The sequence below is a fragment of the Caretta caretta genome, chromosome 14 (genome assembly GCF_965140235.1).
Source record: "Caretta caretta isolate rCarCar2 chromosome 14, rCarCar1.hap1, whole genome shotgun sequence".
In the NCBI taxonomy this organism is placed as follows: Eukaryota; Metazoa; Chordata; order Testudines; family Cheloniidae; genus Caretta; species Caretta caretta.
This window is the reverse complement of record NC_134219.1, coordinates 42,267,325-42,291,455: the sequence shown is the minus strand read 5'-3', so window position 1 is coordinate 42,291,455 and position 24,131 is coordinate 42,267,325. Positions and strand designations below refer to the sequence as shown.

Here is a 24,131-nt window from a genome sequence, read left to right as displayed (position 1 = left end):
GCAAAGGTATTGTTCATATTATTCCTAACTGTCCACAGGGGAATGTTTATTCTGGTGACATAATGTAGAAGGTGACGATTATTTGTGACATTTACTACAGTTCACCCAAAAGCAAGAGCCAGTCTCTTCACAATCACTCCTGTATTCAGGTCATTTGGAGCCCCGGAAACTTTGACTCTTCCGGGCCGGCCAGTTCTGTCTCAGCAGCCACGTGGCTGTTTCTTTAAGAGGAGATTCTCAGATCCCACCCGGGGTTGCTGCCATTTCCGAGTCCCTCTGTTACTTTCGCTTTCACACTCAGTAGATGCTGCCGGCGGACAGTACGTTTATCCCTGTGGAACAAGAACAGGATTCTTTAAACACAATAAAATCAAAACCCAACCCTGCTAGAAAAGGCTGTGATCAGACGGCAGCTATTTGATACCCGGAAGTAGCTGGGCATCTTGATGAAATGAAATAACTTATAGTTTGAGGACTATCCCGACAAAGCCTGAGGCTTTCAGAAGGACAGACCGCCCCCTACGCGCCACGAACCGTCTCCGGAGGATCAATCCGGTAGGTGAACTGTGGCTGCCTGACTCGGTAACAGTCAGGGCTCTGTCTTGGACAGATTGGTAATAACACAAAGACTTGAGAATCCCCTGAGAATTTGTTTTGCTCTTTATGGGAACGGTTCCGCATGTGTACGTTGAGAATGAGATGCCCTCCAATCCATTTCAGGTCGGTTTCCTAGCCCTGCCGGGTTTGTACAGTACAGTCACTAGGTAATTCCTTTCCTCTGTTCCTGTGTTTCACCAAGGATCCTGGGCCCAATCCCGTTTTTAGGGTCGTTAAGGGGAGATTTGTAACAAAGGAACTTCCTGTATTTAGAATAGAGGAAGAAACGTGGCGCTGCAAACTCAGCAGCAATCAGTAAAGTTTCCTGGCCTGCTTGTTGTCCGTAGTTTTCGAGCTGTCTGTGGGGCTGAGTCCTTTTGCTTCTGATGTTTTAAGGGAAAAAACGTCCAGTTTTGTCCAGAATCAATGGAAAGAAATTACTTTATTCATTTTGAGATCAGTGGGAATTAAGCATGTGCCGAAAGTGAAGCACCCTTTGAAATGTGCTGAATAGGAACGGACTTAATGACTGAATCTGGGCCAGAATCTTTAATGCAATTAGACAATGAGGGGATGTCACCACTTGTAGCTTGGTACTGGTCTTCTGTATGCGTGTCAAGGGATCCACAACAACCAGAGTGGTCAGTTTGTACACATTGCATTGTTGTCCTGTGATAACTTAATGTTGCCTCCTGTCTTTGTGGCCACAGAGCTGTAAAAGGGTGGTTAGCAGGGGTGATTTTTATGGTCCTGGGTTTAGGGAAGATTTGATGGCAAGAAAGGCCCATGTTACTGTGAGACAGGTTATTCCCTGTGCGAAAAGCCGTCAGCGGGGAGAATTCATGAGGGTATCTCTGTGCCCGATTAAAAAAAGGGGAATTATTTTTCACCCTAAAAATTGCATGATTTTTGTTTGATTGATTTGAAATGTTTATGGAACTTTCCATTGAAAAAAAACAGCTTGAAATAATTTGGAAAAAAAATGAATGGACACAAACACTTTGATTTTGGGGGAGTGGGTTTCGGGACTTTCCCATTTTCTCGCCCTCACTCTCATTTTTTAAAAGAAATGATGCATGAGAAACATAACAGTAATAAAAAATCTTTTCATTCCTTTTAGTCTGAACTTGTTTGAAATCTACTCGAAATAACATTCATTTTGAATTTTTTTTTTTAAATCAATCACAAGAAAGCTTTTGTGGTTATTTCTGCATTGTTCTGAACGCCATTTTTTCATTTATTGTTTAATGAAATATATTGAAATATATTCAAGTGGTGTCAATTCTCTCATAATTTTGTCTTGAGTCTTGAAATATTTGATATTTTCCTTAAAACCCCAGCTGTTCTTGTCCTGTGATTATGAGAGAATTTCAGTTTTAATGTTTAAAGAAAGTTTCTAGCCCTTGTGATTGCAGAAAAAAGCTAGAGAATATGACCTGAGTGTGACCTAAAATCTCAGATACCAAAAGGCAACTTTAAAAAAAACCCACATGTATTTTTTTGTGTGTGTGGAACAGTAGAGATCCATGAGCGAGGGGATCTCCTCCATGAGCAGAGATCTGGATTTTGTTACATGTTTTGTACAGTGCCTCGCTCAAAGGGGTCCTGATCAGTGACTGGTGCCTACATGCTTTGGCAATAAAAACAAACTATCATAACGTGTTCTGTTCCTATATATTTCCCACCTGCTATGTTTTTTATGTTCAGTGTATTCAACTTTACCTATTACATTCGCTAATTGTTTCCCATGATGGGAACAGAAAAATCTGTGTCTGGGGGGGGGGGGGGGGGCGTTATGGGATTGTTGTGAAGAAAAAATTCTAAAGCTGTCATTCTAATCACAAGAAGGAAATATGCTGACACCTACTATTTTAGGGTCAGATTATTTAAACCTCTCAGTATTGGTCTAACCTTGCTGCCCCTGTTAGTCATTTCAAGTTTTCCCATTAACTTCAGTGGGGCAGAATTAGGCCAGTACTCAATGATTTTCAAAATCCTGCCCTTAATTCTCTTAATTCATATTCAGGGGAGTTCCTTCTCTCTCTCTCTCTCTCTTTTTTTCCCTGGGTCATGGGACATTAATATCATTTTACACTGATCTGCTCTTTTTTGTGCAGACTATGGGACGACTGCTGTCACTGCATAATATGCAAACGAGTTCACATAACAATGCATTTATCCCTATTTTTATTAAATGTGTCCTTTGCAATTTTCTGTTCCTCAAACTCTAATATCCAGCTTGTCCTAATCACTGCAGCCTACTCATTAAGTTATACTGTTGTTGTGTTCTTTTTATTCTTCCTGTTGTCTGGATGACATTTCAATGAAGATAAAGGTTCTCTCGTTCTGCCACAGCTCCGGATTCATCTCCTCTCTGCCTGGTTTTATTATTTATTTTATAACTGTTTGATGTTCACAAGTTGGAACCAGGTAGGAATCCTCAAGGCCTCTGCTGCTTCCTATAGGTTTTTGTTTAGGCCCCAGGCCTGCAGTGCCTTACAAATGGGCTGAGCTTTATGCACTGCGAGCAGTCCCATTGAAGTCAATGGAAGTAATCCCAGTGTGTAAATGTAAGCACAGAGCAGGAGCGGGCCCTTACTTGTTGTTCTTTAGCTGTGTTTCTGTTGTTGCTGGACTATTTGATCTGACCTTGGGGTAATTTGCAGTCTGCTTGTTCATCCATGTCTTTTGTAAAAATTGCCAAGAGGGCCCAGCTCATTGGATGGATGTTCTTTTACTGCGGGTAATACAAACCTAAACCATTAAAATGATTAGGTTTTATATTTATAAAAAGAGCCCATCACTCTCTCTCTTTAGTTGCAAATACAAAGGTGAAGGGACCAGGAGCAGGTTGGTTGGTTGGTTATGTTTGTTTTGTTTTGTAAACACCTTCCTGCCTCCCTAAGCCTTCAGGACTAATAACTCCCCAACACACCTTATCTCAGTTACATCCTCTTCCATCCATTCCCTTCCCGACAGAGAATGGACTCTAGATGTGCCAGACCAATGGGGTGTTGCAGCGCTGAAGATCCTTCACTGAAAGCTTCCCACCACCATTCTTCTCCCACTAAAACCAGTGAGAGTGTAAGACTGAGCATCCCAGCTGCTCTCCGCCACCCTTGTATCACATCAGGAGAGAGGTGGTCGCCTGGTCCTAAACCATTCAGTGCTTCTTGTGTCAAAAACCAAACACCTTGAATTGCACCAGATATATACTGGGAGCCAGAGCAGATCCCAGCGCTAGGGTCACAGAATCCTGTTTGAAGAGCACAGACAAGGAAACAGGAGATGACAGTCTGCAGGAACTGCCAACTAGTCCTCAGGTGATAACGGGATTCCCACACTGCAAACCTGAGCACCGAAAGCTGGCAAGGCCCTGAGGTGCTGATTCAAATCCCATTGAAATCACTGGGATTCTTTCCATTGACGTCAGCAGGATTGGGATCAGGTTCCCAGCCACTTAAAAGATCCTCCACTTTCTCTAGTTTACCAGGCCTAATCCTACTCTCTAGGCAGAGCATGCTACTGCCAGTGGCAGCAGAATTGAGGGGGCAGATGTAAAATATTTTTTCTCTTTGAATGACTTTTCTTTTGTGTCCTGGTCAGGGCCGGATTCAGGGACAGGGGACTGCCTGGGGTGCCCGGCTTGGGGGGGGGGTGCCAGGCTCAGGGTGCTGTTTTTGTTGGTAGCGATAAAAGGGAAAATAGAATGTTTGAAATAAAATACCCCTAATTGTGGCCCTGTTAACGTTCTAAGTCTGTAACCTGCTGTCACGCTGTTTAATACTTGGCCACCCAGTGTTGGTGTGCAGTTCAATTTCTTGATGTTAGTACATTTCTGTTCTTATAGAAACTTCTTAGTTTTAAGAATATTTACAGATCCTAGTCTGCAAATTTGCATCATCTTATGTGAGAGAGAGAAATCGTGCATCAAAGTCATGAAATGAGCTACAAATGTGATTAAAAAATAAAGTATTTAAAGGTTTAACAAATGGAGGGGGGGTGTCAAAGATGCTCCTTACCTGAGGCATCATTTGATGTAGGGCCAGCCCTGGTCCTGGTACTTCTAACAATGCAGGTTTCAGAGTAGCAGCCATGTTCGTCTGTATCCGCAAAAAGAACAGGAGGACTTGTGGCACCTTAGAGACTAACCAATTTATTTGAGCATAAGCTTTTGTAAGCTACAGCTCACTTAATCGGAACTGCCCCCCCCCCCCGAACCTCCGTCCCATCCAACCACCCCCTGTCCCCTGACTGCCCCCTGGGACCTCCTGTCCCTTATCCAACCCCCCAGCCCCCTTACCATGCTGCTCAGAGCAGCGTGTCTGGCAGCTGTGCCATCCGGCCAGAGCTAGACACGCTGCCGCTCTGCCCTGCAGGAGCGTGCAGCCCCGCCACCCAGAGCGCTGCCCATGAGGTGGTGTGCCCGCAGGGGAGCGGAAAGAGCGGGGGAGGGGCCGGGGGCTAGCCTCCCTGGAGGGGAGCTCAGGGGCCGGGAGGACGGTCCTGCAGGCTGTATGTGGCCCACAGGCCGTAGTTTGCCCACCTCTGATCTACATCCTTCTTGGTTTCTTGTTATAATTTTACACAACTCTGTTAATGAACTTCTTGAATGCAATGCGTTCATCTTCGGTGGCTTCTCCTGTGTCCGGAACTTCCATTCCTTCAATTGAGATGTTCATTAGTTCATTCACGTGATCAGGCAGAAGGCGACTTCTTTCAAAACACACAATTCTATTCAGTGATGAAAAAGAACGCTCAACTGTAGCTGTTGTGACTGGGAGTAGCAAGAGATGAATTCCTACTTCTTTCAGCCCAGGAAACACAGCACAAAGATCAGGTCGAGCCACTAGTGATGATAAAAAAGAAGTTCGTTGTATGATATTCCACTCTGTGTTCAAGTTCTCTATTCTGTCCTGAGCACATGGCAGCCCCATTGCTGGTAGTGTCTCACTCCACTCAGCTGCCAGTGTTTTATAGGACAGGCATCTGTAAAAGCTACACAGTGGTTGAGTAGAATCTAGAAGTCACTGTTGTAGATTTTTAAAAGAATCAAGTCTGTGTACTTTTTCAGTTGCCTTAACAAACGCTTCTTGTCCTCTTCACTTAAGGATTCAATATAAATGCTTTCATTAGTCAACTTCTGGACTGAAGTCTTTGCTTCTTCCAGTGCTCTTTCAATGGATAGCTCTCTGATCCAAATGTAGCTTCTGTTGCTCGACAAAGATCTACTGCTGTTGTAGCAGATGCCTGGATGACATTGTTTAATGACCCAAGTGGTTTCAACAGTAGACTTACGAGAGAGAGAATGGCGATAGTCTTCTCTGAACGTAGTAGCAAAAGTAACCCACCAGCCTCACTACTTAGATCCATCCCATCTTGGTAGATACTTTCCAAAGCCAGTAATAATGGCTGGAGTAATTTTAAGACAACAGCCAAGGATTACTCATGAGAAAGCCAGCGGGTTTCCCCAGGTTGGACTAATTTGAACTTCAGTCCCAGTGTATCTTCTATATTTTCCAAGATATTCAGTCTTTTTGGACTCTTACTGAAAAAAGAATAAAATGAAGACATTAAATTTATAGCTTTTTAAATGTCTTTTGAGGAGTCTGCAGCTCGTAGCGTAGATGGCCTCTGCAGTGTGCATAGGGGAGATTAGTGTTAAACTTTTCTCTGAGCAAAGCTTGTACTCCACCATGTCTTCCAGAGAGGTTTGCAGCTCCATCAAATGCACAAGCAGCCATCTGTTTGGGGTCCAACTGACAAGCATTTAATTATTCATAATATGCTCAAATGTCCCCCAGAATCCATACAGTGTCACATGCCCTAAATTGCTCCAGGGAAGACACCTGGTAATGATGGTTTGCCTGTTGAGTTTTGCAAGGCCTTTTGGACCCTTTTTGGGACTGACTTGCTCCAGGTTTTTCAGGAGAGCGTCAGGGAGACGATATCACCACTTAGTAGTTGTTGAGCAATTCTCACCCTTTTGCTTAAGAAGGGGTACCTTGGGGAGGGAAAGGATTGGAGATCTGTGTCCCTGCGGTGCTCCAACTATAAACTTTTCTCAAAGGCCTTGGCAAACGGACTGAAAACTGTGATTGGGTTGGTTGTGCGCCATGACCAGACCCATTGTATCTCCCATAGGTCCACTTTTAACAACCTTTGCCGGTTGTGGGTTGTCGTTTTGGCTAAAAAATATTGGATTTGCACATTGGTTGGTTTCCCTTGATCAGGAGACAGCTTTTGATCGATGCCGGGAGTATTCCATGAAACGTCAGACTTGATCAGATGCAGCATTCAGAAGGTTATTGAAAGTTACCTAGAAACAGAGAAATGCAATTAAGTTGAGTGCTGCAGGGTCTTGTTTTGTTTTGCCAATTATGTATCCTGTTCATAATTTTCCATTTTCTCTGTATCCAGGTTGCCTTAAATCATTGTGACTGTGTTACACTCAATGCATTTTTTTTTTTGTTATTTTATCCCCCCCTCCTGTCATCTAGATCAAGTTACACTGAGATGAAGGGTCTTTCAATCTGCCACAGCTCCACAGCCAGCTCCTCCCTACCTGGTTTCATCATTTTCTTCATTACATTTTATGTTCACAAGCTGGAATCAGGTAGGAATGTCCGTGGCTTCTGCTGCTTCTTACAGGATTTATTCATTTGTATGATTTCTACAATTGTGACGGGTTCCCTGAACCACTGAACCTGACCCTTCTGCCAGCCTGGGCACCCCTTGCCTCTATCTTGCCGAGCCAGACCCTCCAGGCCTCCTCCAGCACAAACACAGAGCTAGGGCCGCACCCCTCTGCAGAATACAGACACTGAGATCAGCTCAGCTCTGGGAAGGTTCAGTTAAAAGGGACTTGCCTCAGCACCCCAGTGCACAGCCCCAGTGGGGCCTGAACCCCAGATAAATTCGTCTTATACTGTACACGTTCATATTGTTCACCCTCTTTCTCAAAGTGAAGAGAGATATGCGCAGACTGTTTGCCTCCCAGGTAATGATGACTTACACTGGGTTTATTAATAAACAAAAGGGATTTTATTAAGTACAAACGGTAGGATTTAAGTGATCATGAGAGGTAACAGATAGAACAAAGTAAGTTAATAAGCAAAATAAAACAAACACACAAGGCTAAGCTTAATACACTAAGAAACTGGTTACATGTAATATCTCACCCTCAAAGATGTTCCAATAAGCTTTTTTCACAGACTAGACTCGTTTCTATTCGAGGCCCAATCTGTTCAGTCTCTGTTAGTTCCAGCAGGCATCTTGGGTGGTAAACAGGGGTGTCCTCATAATTCCCTCTTTATCCGGCTTCAAACCCTATTATAGATTTGGCAGAAGGCGGGAATCCTTTGTCTCTTTCTTTAAACTTTCCCCCCGCTTTGTGGAAAAATATAAAATCCCAGATGGATTCCAGCATCAGGTGACAGACACGTGTCTTTGCAGGGACCCATAGGCGCTAACTCCGTGGGTGCTGAGGGGCTGGAGCACCCATTAGGGAAAAATTAGCAGATGCTCCACACCCACTGGCAGCCAAGCTCCCCCCGCCTCGCCTCCTCCCCTCTTCCCATTCTGAGCGCGCCATGTCCCCGCTCCTCCCCCTCCCTCCCAGCGCTTCTCCCACTGCCTAACAGCTGTTTGGTGGCACTTAGGACTTTCCAGGAGGGAGGGGGAGGAGCGGGGATGCAGCGCACTCGGGGGAGGAGGTGGAGAAGAGGCAGGGCAGAGGCGGGGCTTGGGGGAAGGGTGGAATGTGGGTGGGGAGGGGGCGGGGCTAGGGTGGGAAAAGGCGGGGTGCGCGGGGACTTTGTAGAAGGCTGTGGAATTGGGGTGGGGCGAGGGTGGTGCAGGGATGGGGCCGTGAGAGGGGGAATCGAGCACCCACAGGGCAGAGGAGAAGTCGGCGCCTATGCAGGGACCCCCATCGGCCCTCCTCCTCACAGGCATCCCGTAGACTTACGGGAAAACAAATCCATCGACAGCCCATTGTTTCTTGCTTAAGAGTCATCAGGTTCCTGAAGTACCCTTAATGGCCCTCACTTGGTATAACTACATTAGTAACAGTAACATCAGTTTACACTTCATATTTCTAACTTCAGACATAGAAATGAGACATGCATACAAATAGGATGAACACATTCAGCACATTATATCCTTTCCAAGGGTATGTCACATAACTGGAAATGCTTTATTCAAAATTTGTCATGTCATATTCATAAGCATATTTCCATAAAGAATATGGAGTGCAATGTAACAACAATTACCCGATTTAACTACATTATACAAAACTGAACAAAAATCAGCACAAATTCCCAAGCGTCTCAACATCAGTAAAAAATAAATGAATTCTTGTGAGCTGGGCGAAATCTTGTTTTGGATTGAGTTGACCTTCTTCAAATTGGTGTGTGAATGCAGCCTTTCACTGAACATAGCTGTAAAAGAGAGTAAAGTGGCCACACCTAAAACAAGGCTAAACAGAGTCTGTGCAGAGGCTAGGGCTATGTCCACACTACAGGCCTTAGAGCGGCACGGCTATGCCACTGCAGCTGCGCCACTGTGAAGTCTCGTGTAGCTGCTCTGTGCATAATTAAACCACCCTTAACGAGCAGCGGAGGAGACACTCTCTTGCTGACACAGTGCTGTCCACACCAGCGCTTTTATCGGTGAAGTTGATGTCGGTCACGGGGGGTGACCTGCCTGACAAAAGTTTGCCCCACAAAAGTGCTAGTGTAGACGACACCTAGCACTGTGGCTGTGTTGGGTGTGGGGAGGAGGTGGCAAAGACAGGGAGGAGGTTTTCCACTGGGTATTGTGACCTGGTGAGTGTGAGATTTGAGAGAGCGAACACACAGAACTGACAGCAGACAAGAACAGAGAGGCGGAGACAAAAAAAGCAAAGAAGTCAAGCAGCAGCTGTGACCACAGTGCAATGCTGGGAAAAGCGACAGAGAGAACTTTTGAGTCTGTTGGCTAGGAAGGCTTGGGGCTGGAAGCTACAAAACTGCTCCTTTCGCTTTTGGTTCCTCCTGCATTTGGAGAAGCAGGACTTGGTACATTCCTTGTAAATAAAAAAGATTGCAGCAAAGAGAATACCAGGCTCTGTCAGTGTCTACTTCCAACAGGCCCCAAAACTGGACTGGCTGCTGAGGTTGAAAAGGGGTAACAATACAGTAAAATGTCTCCCCGGGCCTTCAGGTTTCATAACTACACCTCATCCATCCAGTTTCTTAATATGGCCCTCCTTGAGTGTCCTCCTCAACATGCTCTTTTTCTTCTCAGAACCCTCATCAGCTTGGACTGTGCAGGCGCAGATTCCATAGGAACCAGAGAGCAAAGGAGTTCTCATATTTAAGACTCTTCATTGAAGGTCTCCTGGCCACCTGTCTGTCCCCCATTTTCAAACTATGGGGAGAGGCGCGGGGGGGAGTATTAGCTCAAACATCCCAGCTGACTTCACAGAGCTCGTGAGCAAAGTACTCCCTGTGAGAAGCAAGTCATGCAAATGGCTGACTGTAGGAAACCTTCTCTTCTTTCTGCCAGTCGAGCAGTCTCGGAGTGAAGCAGGGGCTCTGTGGAAAGGCCAGTAATGAGGTCATAGAACAGAAGACTGTATCGGACACAAAAGGAGGCAGAAATGAAGTAGCACAATCTGGCATCTCCTAATATTTAAGTGCTTTGTTTGGCAACCTTAGCTCCTGATTGAGTAAAGCAGGGATTCTCAAACGAGTGGTCATGACCCCTTGGGGGTTATGAGGTTATTAGACGGGGGTCACGTGCTGTCAATCTCCACCCCCAAGCCCTACTTTGCCTCCAGCATTTATAATAGTATTTGTTTAAAAGTTGTGTTTTTAATTTATAAGGGAGGTCACACTCAGGCTTGCTGTGTGAAATGGGTCACCAGTACAAAAGTGTGAGAACCGCTGGAGTAAAGCATTTAAGCTTATGCTTCAAGTTAAACACATGCTTAAGTTTCCTTCCTAAAGAAAGATTCTTTCCTGAATGGTACCCTAATAATCTTCTTTAACTTAGTTTATATGTTTTCTAACATTCAAAAACCTTAAAAACTGTTTCAAACAGAAGGCGATGATTTGAAATGTTTGCAAATGCAAATTAATTCTGTCTGGAGCTGCTTGTAAGGATAATGGCAGAAAGTATTTCAGCTTCCATTAAAACGAATATAAATTATGGTTATCCAAATGCATTGTTTGTTGTAAAATTCATATATAAATTCAGGACACATCCTAGTCAATGACCGAGCACTGCAATAGAGGCACAGAATAGGAAATACGCACAAAGAGATTCCAATTTATGAGTGTCCTTGATTAAAAGGGAATATGATGTACATTTACTTTATTTGTTTTATCTTTGTGCATTTGGCAGCTCGGTTCACTGTGGTTGGACCTGATCACCCTGTCGCTGCCATTGTGGGTGAGGATATCGTGTTACCCTGTCACCTGTTCCCCAGGATGAGCGCTGAGAACATGGAGGTGAGATGGTTCCGATCTGAGTTCACTTCATTTGTGCACCTGTATCAGCATGGGAAGGATGAGTATGGGCAGCAGATGCCAGAGTATCATGAAAGGACGGAGCTTTTGAAAGCCAGCATCATGGATGGGAATGTTGCCTTGAGGATTGTGAATGTCAGACCCTCTGATGAAGGACAGTACTGCTGTTTTGTTCAAGATGGTATCTTTAATGAAGAAGCTGTATTGGAACTGAAGGTAGAAGGTCAGTAAAAGGTGTCTGTAAAAGTCCACAAAAGTACTTAGGCACCTAACTCCCCATGTCAGACACCGAAGTCCAAAATTCAGGTGCCCCTGAAATCCTCCAATTAGTCATTAAATGAGATCCTAAATTAGTCATTGGACCAGAGAAAGAGAGTGAGAATAATCTGGAGGCCAATGATCAGGGCTCTCACATGTTAGAAGGAGACCCAAGGTCTAATCCTCCTTCTCCAATGACTGCAAATAATTATTTGTCCTAAGTGAAACAGCTTCAGCAGGAGAGAATGAAAGAGCCCCACATCAGAATATCCCAGAGCCCAGTGGTCAGAGCACACTCATGGGCAGTAGAAGATCCCTGTTCACATCCTTTCCCCCCCATTAAGCAGAGGGGGTAGTTGAACCAGGGGTCTCCCACATCTTCAGCAAGTGCTGTAAAAACTGGGATGAAAATTCTATGGGAGGTACCAGCTTCCTCCCTAGATGCTGGATTTTGTGGATCCCATTATCAGGCACTGATCTCTCCCCTAACTCAGGTTTTGTGGATTCCAGTGGTTTTCTAGAGCGTCTTAAAAGTTAGGCCACCATTGCAACACCAGTTCTCGTTGTGGAGTTGGGCCTCCGTGTTTATCATTTTGCAAATTGTTACCCTTAAATCCCCTTTCACTTCCCTGTTTCCTCTATCAGCAGTGCTGGTGTTTGTGCCTTGGGAACATTTCAGCCTCTCAACGGGCTTTCAATCCAAATGAGGGAATGGAGAATATCCCTAGACATTAGGGAGTTGCTCATCCCCTGAAGACAGAGACACCCACAAATAGTGGGTTTCATTTTATCCCAGTGGCGAGGGAGAGCCTCACTGGATATTTAGCAATAGCAGCAGCTGGTTCTTAGTTCCTGGTCCAAGCTCAGTTTCTTTTAGAGGCCGAATTCTGTCCCTCCTTTAGAATTCAGGAAGAAAATGGAAAATGCCTAACGTGTTTCCTATGGCAACGGGTTAGGTCTCTGAGTCACTTCGCACAAAACAGCCAGAGGAGGAGAGGATGGTGCCTAAGCCAGCCAGTGGGAAATGTCAACCCCAGAGGTGTGGCTTAAGCCCTGGCCCCGCACTGACAGACAAACAGCTAAGTGCAGGCTGCAGGGAGGTGCCTGTCTCTGCTGGTGATCCGTGAATGGGAACCAGACAGCACAGGCGCCTAAGTCATTTCTTCAGGGCTGGATTAAAGCTGGGGCTTTAGGGGCTGCAGCCCCAGGCTAAGGGGGAGCCCTGAAAAAAGATCTCTGGGCTGCCAAAGTCCAGATCATTTTGCAGGGGCCCCGGGGCTGCAGCCACTAAAGCACCTGTGTTATCCAGCCCTTCCTGGCGGGGACTTGGAGGCAACTCCACGTGCTGCCATTCCCCACCCTCCCCTGGGCTGGAGCTGTGAGCACTGGCTCACAGAAATCAGGGAGGGAAGCTCCGTCCATGCACTGTCCTCGCCTGCAGGTGCTTCCCCCTCCCCCCCGTCTCCCATTGGCCGGGAACCACACCCAATGGGAGCTGCGGGGGCGGAGTCTGCAGGTGAGAGCAGCATGCAGAGCCACCTGTCCCACCCTCCAGGGCTGCAGCCAGGGATATGCCGGCAGCTTCTGGGAGCAGCGTGGGCCAGGGTAGGCAGGGAACCAACCCGCTGCCCCAGCCCTGAGCCTCCTCCTGCACCCTAACTCCCACTCAGACCCCAACCTCCTGCCCTGAACCCCCTCTTGCACTCCAAACCCCTTGGCCCCAGCCTGGAGCCCCTTCCTGCACTCTGAACCCCTCATTTTTGGCCCCATCCCAGAGCCTAGGGGAAGCCCTGAGCCTCTGCCCCCCCATGTGATCATTTTGTTTTAAATTAGGACAAAGACTTTATACAGGGAGGGACCCCACAAAATCTGATAGCCCTGGGCCCACAGAAGAGTTAATCCGGCCCTGCATTTCTTGCAGGAATTAATTAGGTGCCTGCCCCATTCCACACAAAATAAGCAGAGGAAGAGGTGCCCACCTTATAACTTTTAGTCCAGTGGTTAGAGCACTCAGCTGGGTTGTGGAACATCCAGCTTCAATTCCTCTCTTTCTGCAGGGTGGAGAAAGGAATCAAACAGGATCCATCTCTAAGGAGAGTGCTCTAAACACTGAGCTATGGGAAATCCTAATGTGAGGCTCCCTCAGTCTCTACGGGTTTCAGAGTAGCAGCCGTGTTAGTCTGTATTCGCGAAAAGAGAAGGAGTACTTGTGGCACCTTAGAGACTAACAAATTTATTTGAGCATAAGCTTTCGTGAGCTGCAGGTATAAATTGTTCTCGGGTGGGACAGTAATGAAAAAAGGACATTTTCCTCACCTCAGTTACAGTCAAAACAGAAACTTTGTTCAGCGAGAGTTACAATTATATCAGGACCCACTGCACAAACTCGAACACCGCTGGTGAAGAGGAATGTGCTCGGTCAGCCACAGCTTTTGGACTTGAATTAGTTCATGGAAGACATATGGCCTGTGTGATCCAGGAGGTCAGATGGGATGATCACAGTGGTCCTTTCTGGCCTTAAAAATCTATTGGATCTGTGAACAAAAAACCTTCAAAGCCTAGAAATCAGAAATCCAAGAAGAAAAGGAGTACTTGTGGCACCTTAGAGACTAACCAATTTATTTGAGCATGAGCTTTCGTGAGCTACAGCTCACTTCATCAGATGTTTACCGTGGAAACTGCAGCAGACTTTATATACACACAGAAATTTCTGTGTGTATATAAAGTCTGCTGCAGTTTCCACGGTAAACATCTGATGAAGTGAGCTGTAGCTCACGAAAGCTCATGCTCAAATAAATTGGTTAGTCTCTAAGGTGCCACAAGTACTCCTTTTCTTTTTGCGAATACAGACTAACACGGCTGTTCCTCTGAAAGAAATCCAAGAGAAATTCTTTTGCATTCCTTGCCGACTTCACATCGCCTACTAAGCTGCTGATTACACGCTCCCACGCTCTGCAAGGCTTTCACTTCCATCTCTAAGGCCGCAGGCCTGCAAAATGCTTAACAAGTACTTAAGTTTCATTAAAGTCAAGTTTCCTGTTTCTGCAAATATCAGTCATAAAGTGAATTCAATCATTTTCTTGAAAATGTAAACTTTTATATGCTCGGCTGCATATATATATCATTTAACACTGACTCATTTTACTCTAGCTTCAGGCTCTGCACCTCAAATCTCTGTTGAGGGATATCAGGATGGAGGGATCCGAATGGTGTGTCAGTTGGCTGGATGGTACCCAGAGCCCGAGGTGCTGTGGAGAGATCGCAACGGGCAGCTTTTATCTCCCTCTACTGAAACAAAATCCCAAGATGGACGAGGGCTCTTTGAAATAAAAAGTTCTATCATTATAACAGAAAATTCAAACCAGAATTTATCCTGTTCGGTAAGGAACGCTTACTTCAGCCTAGAAAAGGAACCCTCAACTTTTTATATATCAGGTGAGTTACCACCAAAACCAAACACTGATATCCCAAACTGCGGGGAGAAGAAATAAAATCTAGGTTGCTAAATAATACAAAAGTTAAAATATTTCCGCAGAAAAAACTACATTAAGTTAAGGTTCAGAACACAATTTAGGGTAAAACACATTCCAGGGATATAGTAATTATCCCAGAAACAAGCAGTTTTGACACAGGAAATTCAGAATTAAGGTTAAATTTAAAAGAAATCCAAATGCATTTCTGCAGAGAAATGCCCTATAGATACGATTATAATAAAACCATGATGGTTGGTGTTTGAGGTCCCATATAAGAATAAACTGGTATTTTATTTATATCTTTTTTTTATTAATGTATGTTTAAGCTGAAATTTGATTTTTTTTTCTCATACAGCCACCACAGGGCAGTGTTAAGGTATATTGGGGCCCTTACTGATTGGTTGGACTTTCCACCTCCTGGTGGTCTGGTGGATCAAGGACTGGGCTTCTTGCCCCAGGGACTATAGAGTGGGAGAAGTGATATGCTGTGATCTCCTCAACATAGAGGAAATTTGTGACTGAGTCTCTGGCTCATGAAGGGTCAGAAGCAAGGCAGGTCCAAGAAAGTCTGGAGCCCTGGGAACAGTCATTTGAGTGTGTCACTCACCAAAAGGTCCATGTTTTAATTTGAAATTTGATTTCTCATCCTCTAGCAAACTTCACGCAGGGAAGGGGGTTGCCATAACAAAATGCTGTGGGCCTGATCCAAAGCCCGTTAAAGATGTTAATAGGATTTGGATCAGTTCCTTCGTACCCATTTAACAGATCAGCTCTTTTGCCAGCTGAAGTGAAGAGTATTTTAATATTTATCTCCCCCCCCCCCCCCCAATAATTATTTATTTCCACTCTTAAATCGTCAGATTTTCTTTTACTATGGAAGTTTCCTGCTGTTATGAAAGTTTTAATTTTACTTAAATGTAAGTTTTCTGTTGGGAAACGTAATGATTACATATAATTTCTCTTCCTACATGTTTTAACTGTAGCATTAATTTCATGAAAAGGAGGAGGCACTTTCCCCTGAGTTGGCTCCTGGGTTGGATGATGGGTTCAGAAGCACCGGTTATTTAATAGCATGAAGACTGTGCATAAGGACAACCAGAATTAAAATATAATCAAACAAACCCACTAATTTTATATATATATATATATATTTTATAGCACACACACAAAATACCTTAAATGAAAATTGGATTCAAAAGTTAGGAAATACCAGAATTCAGGTTCCCTGTGCCTTCTAAATTTGGCCCCTTTGTCTCTATGCACTATGATACAGTTTCTAATACCATGATTACGTACTATTTCCCCTTTCCTCCAAAAGGGCCACTGAACTGCCGTACCCATGAGACCATCCTTTCTCTTCCTGGAATTCCCTGCCTTTTTCTTTCCACACTTTCCAGCTTGTGAAAGAAATGAGGCCAGGGTCCTACAGGCAACACCCTCCTTCACTGCACAGCCCAGATTCATCCCCAGAGCAGGTGCCTCCAGTGCACTGAATGAGGCAAGAGTTCTGTGGGGGAGGGAGGAATAGTATGTGATCATTTAATTAAAGATTGTGTCATAAGGCATATACACAAAGGGACCAAATTTAGATTAACATAGGAGCAGTCATACGGGGTCAGACCAAAGGTCCATCTAGCTCAGTATCCTGGCTTCTGACAGTGGCCAATGTCAGGTGCCCCAGAGGGAATGAACAGAACAGGGAATCATCAAGTGATCCCTTGTTGCTCATTCTCAGCTTCTGGCAAACAGAGGCTAAGGACAGCATCCCTGCCTATCCTGGCTAATAGCCATTGATGGACCTATCCTCCATGAATTTATCTAGTTTTTTTGAACCCTCTTATGGTCTTGGTCTTCACAACATCCTCTGGCAAGGAGTTCCACAGGTTGACTGTGCGTTGTGTGAAGAAATACTCCCTTTTATTTGTTTTAAACCTGCTGCCTATTAATTTCATTTGGTTGACCCCTAGTTCTTGTGTTATGAGAAATAGTAAACAACACTTCCTTATCTACTTTCTCTACACCAGTCATAATTTTATAGACCTCAATCGTATCTCACCTTAGCCTTCTCTTTTCCAAGCTGAAAAGTCCCAGTCTTATTAATCTCTCCTCATGTGGAAACTGTTCCATATCCCTAATCATCTTTGTTGCCCTTTTCTGAACCTTTTCCAATTCCAATATATATTTTTTGAGGTGGGGCGACCACATCTGCAGACTGTGTTCAAGATGTGGGCGTACCATGGATTTATATAGAGGCAATATGATATTTTCTGTCCTATTATCTATCCCTTTCTTAATTATTCCCAATATTCTGTTCGCTTTTTTGACTTCCGCAGCTTATTGAGTGGCTGTTTTCAGAGAACTATCCACAGTGACTCTGAGATCTTTCTTGAGTGGTAACAGTTAATTTAGACACCATCATTGCATATGTATAGTTAGGATTACGCTTTCCAATGTGCGTTACTTTGCATTTATCAACATTAAATATCATCTGCCATTTTGTTGCCCGGTCACCCAGTTTTGAGAGATCCTTTTGTAGCTCTTTGCAGTCTGCCTGGGTCTTAACTATCTTTAGTAATTTTGTATCATCTGCAAATTTTGCCACCTCACTCTTTATCCCTTTTTCCAGATCATTTATGAATATGTTGAATAGGATGGTCCCAGAACAGACCCCTGGGGGAAACCACGATTTACCTCTCTCCATTCCGAAAACTGGTTGCACTGTCTCTTTGCCCAGCCAAGCTCAGCTGTAACCCCACACTCCAGCTCCTTGTCAGATGAGACTCCCCTTCCTGTTCCCTGTCTCCCTACTGGTTCCCAGTCTCCTTGACAGGCCTTGTTCTAGTCTGTCCCTCTGCTCCCTCTTCCTCATCTGGTCTCAGTTCTCACTTTTAGTCCTGCCACTCCCATTTCCCTCACTGGTTCCCAGTCTCCATCTCCACCTCATTCCCAGTCACAGTTTCTCTCTCACTCCAGAACCAGTCTCAACAAGCACTTTGTTCCAGTCTAGTCCTTTACCTCCTTCCGGGTTGAGCTTCCCTCCCCCTCTTAAATCCTAATCAGTCCCCTTCTACCTCCGCCCTGCCTAGACACCAGCAGAGTGGGCACTGAGAGCACAGCGGAGACAGGCCCCCTGCTGTCCATTCTAGTGCCCAACCCCACACCAGCTTGGAGCTGGGAAAGCTCAGCTTTGCCCTTTTATCCTTGACCTGGAGCGTGGGGATGTCACATGTGAAGTCTGGTCAGCAGTAGGGGATGTGAGGGGATGGAACATGCTCTGTGAGGACAAAACCTTCGGAGAATTTTACTGTTAAACTCTAAGAACTCTACCGAGTGTGCACAAAACTAAAATTTTTCAGAGGCTTATCACTTGGCCAATTATTGCATGGATTTTCACAGGGAAAGGGCACAAAGGTCACACCCTGCTGAATATCAAGTTTCTGCTCAAAAGCCCAGGGCACTAAAGCTTCTCCTAGAAAAAGTCATCAGATTTTTTTTTTTTAAATGTCAAAACAATTCTCTAACCTCATTCCCAGAAACATTGGAACCATTTTGGCTGAAACCCAGCCTGGAACTTTTCTGCCCAGATGACTAAAGTTTGGCAAAGTTAGTGAGCAACTAAAAAGAAGGCCCTATAATGAGAAGGGTGGAGCCACCTTGATAACAGGTGATTTGACCAGGCCCACTTATTTATGCTGGCAGAGGCAGGGGGCGACATGGGTCACGTGAAGGCCTCACGTCGGCGCAACGTGGTCCATACGGGCCCCCCCACTTTTCTGGCGGTGCCCCCCAGGCCCTTTTTCTACTGGTGCCTCTGTATGCCGGAGAGGGGAAGACGGAGACAGGGAGAGGCTGGTAGCACTTCACATAGTATTGAATGGTGTGTTAAATACTATCAAAAGTGTGTGAGCAGAACCTCTCTTAAAATTGGTTTCTGCCCATTTTTATCTTGCAGGGAGCAATTTTTCCCACATTTTTTTCAAGCAAACCCTGATGTAATACATTTTTCTAGAGTAAAAGTGTACACTGTTTGTCATTCCAAACTATAGTATAGTTTGTTATTTCCAAACTGATGTGGGCTTTGTGTTTCAGATTTCTTTTTCCCAAGAATGTCTCCTTGGCTGGTGGTGTGGAGTGTGACTCTGGTGATTTCGTTAGTGTTCGTCGGCCTTACTCTTTTTCTGCTCAAATTAAGAGGTAAAGCTGGAATGGGGAAAATACCGTGTAATCAGAATGAGATTTTCTCCATAGAAAAGACAGTTTAGACTTTTCTACATGAGAAAGTTACATCATCTTAAGGTGTGAAATTAAATGGATTTTGTTAAACCAATGCAAACCTCTGTGTGGACACATCAATTTAAGTGGAGTTTATTTCAGGTTACCTTAAACCTGTTCCTATTCATCTTAAAATAAGCCTACACTTGGTTTGCACCAGTTTAATTAGATTGTCAATGGAGTCTGAGGGAGTTAGGTTCCCAACTCGCACTGTAATTCAATGTAGTTGGGGGGTTTTAAGTACCCTTGGCTCGAACGAAAATCCTTGTCTTATGAAGTTTCTGCTGTTTAATTCTAGTGTGTTCCAAAGATTATTACAGTATTAAGGAATGGCTTGTTGTTTTGTTGTTATGGAAGGCTCCATCCAGGAATGCCAGTACACAGAGTCTTCCAAATTTTTCTTTTTTTTACTTTGTTTTAGTGTGTGAGCAAATGTTCAGTCTTGGGGAAGACAGGCTGTGTTGTTGTTAGTTTGGGGTTCTGCAAAGTTTCAGGAAGAGGGAATTGAACAAGAAAGGAACAAGGAGAGTTTGCTCATTGTCTTGATCTCAGGTTAGAGTCAATTCTTGAGGTATCAAATCTTGAGATTCTCTAGGAACCAAATGTCATGGATCCACACTCCAGCTCTTAAAGAGTCAATTGGAGGAATCCCTTCAGTTTGCCTCGCATCCAAAGGATCTCACTCTTCCTTCAGAGTAGGCCTCACAGCCTCATTGTTACCCGGGGTTCTTTCAACCCAAAGCTCTTGGTAACTTTTACTCTGTGTGAGGTGGTGTCAGGAAATAAATCGGGGAGACACGGCCGTCTGACCGATAGATGGCTGGCACAAACAGGACAACACAAGAGTGCTTTCATTTAAAGCTAAACTTTACTTAGTCTCAAGCACTTATATACACGTCTGCAACAGGTTAGTAAAACACCCCCAACCCTTGATAATTACCAACGCTGAGTGTGGCTCTCGAGTGGCACAGCGACAGCCCGTCTACCAGTGGGAAACACAAGATGCATCCAGAGAGAGAGTCCAGTCCTGAAGAGTCCCCCTACCTCAAACTTTTTCCCCTTATTTATACATTAGTAATAGAATGACATGTCCCTTAAAGCAAACTTGTTAAGTAAGCAGTTTCAATGGTCAAGCGAGAGGTTCCTTCTGATTATCAATTAACCAGGTGTGGGTTTTTCCAGAGTTTGCAGTCTTGAGGCCCCAATAGACATTCCTGGGGCACATCCTGATCTTCTAAGATGCATGTATCAGCAACTTCAACACAATTCTTATCAGGAAGGACGCGGGGTCAAGCTGCCCTCTGTGGCACCCAAACCCCCCCCCCCCCCCCCCGCCTGGTTAAACTGAGACTGCTGAATGGCCAATTTACAGCCTGCTGACTTGGCTGCTTTTAGCAATAAGCCATAGTGGTTTTAGGCACTTTACTGGTTTGCCAAAGTCTCCCCGTACATCATCACCTGCTTAACTGAGCCTCTGGGCTCCTGCACTCGGGTTTTCACACCAAGAGCTTTCCCCAGCTAATTTACACTTAGACAGACTCCTGAACAGAGGCTGGTATGCTCTTCAGGGACTTATGTGCCACAGCAAGTTTTTGCAGTGACGTGAAACAGCCTTCTCAAAACAGAGTAGGATTTATTAGTCAACTGGCATCAATTCTTGGCGTTCCCTGGGAACCAAGCCCTGGTGCTAGGTGAAGTTCTTAGAAGAAACAATTGCCTGTGTGCTGTTTGTGACCATCTCTGTTCTAGGCCAGGTCTATGTGTAAATAAATCAAATTACACTCTGTGTCGCTGATTTCTCCTGCACTGGGCACCCAACCTGCAAGTCCGTGGGGAGCTGCAATGGCTTGGTAGAGCAGCATCATTATTATTACACAAGGACTCATAATGAAAAGATCCTTTTAAATCTAGAGTCACTGAAAAAGTCCCTACATAATTTTATTTATATTTTCTTTTTTAGGGAAACATCTCAACACTATCAGTAAGTTCCGTTTTCTCCTGGTAGAACCAATGTTATGCTCAGAAAGATTTTTGAATAAATGTGACAATATCAACTTGAAAATCATAAGTAATACTAATTGCATAACTTATTGTATCGGTAATGGGTAGGAAGCCAGTATTGGACATGTGTCTTCAGGAGGCACCATGGAGTGGGTGACTGGGGGGACTGGGCACTTGATGCCCATGGCAGAAATGGCTCCATGCCAGCTCCATAAAACAACTTCTGAGAGGGGCTGGTGGCAGCCCAGGATTGAAGTGAGGATGTGGTCACCCAGATCAGGATTCTGTGCACTGAGTGCCGACAGCCCTGGCATGTAGGTGACGCATGTGAGTTATAAGTGTGACCTTTCACCCAGCTCAAGGCTAGCATAAAGGCCACTGAGAGAATTTTGGGCTGCCTTCTGCCTTTCCTTATAGAGCTGCACCTGATCAGACCCCTAGTGCAACTACACAAGTGTGAAAAGTGACTTGCACTGGTGTGGCTTATCCTGTGTCCAATCCCTAGGATTGTACTGATGTAAAACAATGCACAGTAGAGAGGCCAATTGATCAATGATTGGGGGGCAGGCAGGGGTTAATTTCACCCAGGAGAAGCTTTTACAGGATGTCCTTTTATTTCTGTTTATTGTTTAGGTAAACTTCAAGTAGACCTAGGTAAGGGCATTTTTCTCTCTCTCTCTCTGGTGCAGCCTTTTCTTGTGTTGATGAATCCTATTGATGCTGAATTTGTCTGGCTTAATTCTCATCCCCATCTATGTGTTTGCTTTCAGAGTGGAGGAGATCCCTAAGCGATGTAGGTAATTACAACTCATATTTCATCAATGGCAGATCCTGCTCCCTTTCACTGCACAAAAAACAAGAAGGAAAATGTAATATAATATTGTCCCTGTTCAGAGAAGACAGAGTCCTGAGGCTCAAAGGAGGGAGAGGAAAGGACTACCACAATCCGCCCTCCTTACACATTGCTCCCATGATTCTGGAAATGATCCCTGCTCCGAGTGACTGAGCAGTTATTGTCCATTAGGATCCCAGCCCTGGTGTCAGGTAGAGGAACAAGAGTGACCAGCTCCAAGAGTTCAAACCAAGGAGTCACTCTACTCAGACTTCAAATTCTGCATCTTTTCTCTTCTCGCCTCTTTCCTCTCTCCACCAAATCCCAACTTTCTGCTGTTTTTAACCATCCTTTCCACCTTCTCCTTCATGAAATTAATGTCCAAACCCTCTTTCTCCTCTCCCCACCCCTAACTTCCTTCTCTTGTAGAAGCTCCTTGCTTCTAAATCAAAATCCCAATTTTAAAAACTGAAATCTGGACTGATAATTCTCTTTGGCTGGCCCTGATGACTAGCTACAGAATTTTAGTTAGGGATCTATTGAATCTTGTCATTATCTACAGAGCTCTGGCTATGTGGCAGGATGGAGCAGGCATCATGCTGGCATCAACAAGAGAGAGCCAAGGTTTTAAAATGAAGTGAGGGAGGGCTCATCAGGGAGTAGTTAATTGTGACCATGTGAATGATATGAGTGGAAATCTACTGGGGCTTCCCTATGATTCCAGAGTCTCTAGTCCCCATCAGGGGAAGAGCAGGATGAGAAACATTCAGAGTCTCAGTCTCAGCTCAGCAAAACTTCTTGCTCTGTCACCTCCCTCAAGAGTGACTCTCCTCTGCACTGTGCTGACATCTCAGAGCTGCTCCCCATTCAGAGCCGGGTACATCCTGGAGGAAGGAGATTCCCTGAGTCACTCCCCAGCTAGGGCAGATTCTGTCACTGACGCCATCAAACCCTCCCCCAGGGCCGAGCTCTGCCCCTCACGCTCTGATTCTCTCTCCCCAGCGAATGTGACTCTGGATCCAGACACGGCTTATCCCGACCTCGTCCTGTCTGAGGGTGGGAAAAGTGTGAGATGGAGAGACAGGTGGCAGGATCTGCCCGACAACCCTGAGAGATTTGACACTGAGCCCTGTGTGCTGGGCTGTGAGGGATTCACCTCGGGGAGACATTGCTGGGAGGTGGAGGTGGGGGATGGGCAATACTGGGCTGTGGGGGTGGCCAGAGAGTCTGTGGGGAGGAAGGGAGGGATCAGCCTCAGCCCTGAGGGGGGGATCTGGGCAGTGGAGTGGTGGGGGGATCAGTTCTGGGCTCTCACCTCCCCTGAGACCCCCCTGCCCCTGAGCCGGGCCCCCAGCAGGATCCGGGTTTGTCTGGACTGTGGCCGGGGGCAGGTGACATTTATCGATACTGGTGCCGAGGCCCCGATCTTCACTTTCCCGCCGGGCTCCGTCCCTGGGGAGAGAATCCGCCCCTGGCTCGGGGTGGGGTGGGGATCCCGGCTCCGCCTGCGTCCCTGAGCCCCACAGCAGAGGGGGGAACCGGAAATCAGCCTCTCTAGCCTCACGGACCCCAGTCTCTATGACCTTGGAGGACTCCCATCTACCCAGCCCCTGGAAGCTCCTCCCTCTCCCTCCCTGCAGCCCCAGGAGGCAGAGGGGGAGGGGGAGGAACCCCTGGGGCTGCAGGAGGGGCAGAGGGGCCCTGAGGGGCAGAGGCGGGGGCTGGGCAGGGGGCAGAACTAACAGCCGGGCTGGGGACAGGCAGAGGTGCGGGGGGGGGGCAGGGACCCAGCATGAATCAATCAGGGTTTTGGGAGAAGCTGGAAGCTCTGCAGCAGCTGGGCGCATTTTGTGCAGATCTGTGGGATTAGATCTCGGTGGGGCAGCAAGAGGGGAAGGCAGAAAATCAGGGGAAAGAAGGGAGCAGCCAAGGAGGATGATCTGTGGGAGGGAGGAGAGGAGAGTGGGAAAGACACAGGAAAATAAACAGGGATCACAAGTGAGGGCTAGAAAAATGCTGAGTAGAAAAGGAGAGTATGAAAGAAAAGGGAGAAGGAAAGGGAACATCAGAGGGACAGAGGGATTTATGATGTGTTACTGAAAGTGAGACTGTAACTCATTAATTTCCTATATTAATTCCTGGGCATTGGTGCTATTTTAGTGCCATTAAGCAAACTGCTCTGAG

General features: G+C 45.6%; 1 protein-coding gene across 2 annotated transcripts; it reads left to right on the top strand.

Annotated features, from left to right (window-relative positions):
• Window positions 1-245: 245 nt before the first annotated feature.
• On the top strand, window positions 246-23,683 carry LOC125629732 (butyrophilin subfamily 1 member A1). Of its 2 annotated transcripts, XM_075119844.1 has the most exons (9): window positions 248-555; window positions 7,098-7,213; window positions 10,987-11,334; window positions 14,520-14,804; window positions 18,932-19,036; window positions 21,075-21,095; window positions 21,749-21,769; window positions 21,886-21,912; window positions 22,950-23,681. In XM_075119844.1, the coding sequence occupies exons 2-9, from the start codon at window positions 7,114-7,116 to the stop codon at window positions 23,462-23,464; spliced, it is 1,422 nt and encodes a 473-aa protein (XP_074975945.1). In that variant the 5' UTR covers window positions 248-555; window positions 7,098-7,113; the 3' UTR covers window positions 23,465-23,681. The 2 variants fall into 2 exon arrangements, with proteins under 2 accessions (XP_074975946.1, XP_074975945.1); XM_075119845.1 differs by lacking the exon at window positions 7,098-7,213 and having other exon boundaries at window positions 246-555; window positions 22,950-23,683.
• Window positions 23,684-24,131: the final 448 nt, after the last annotated feature.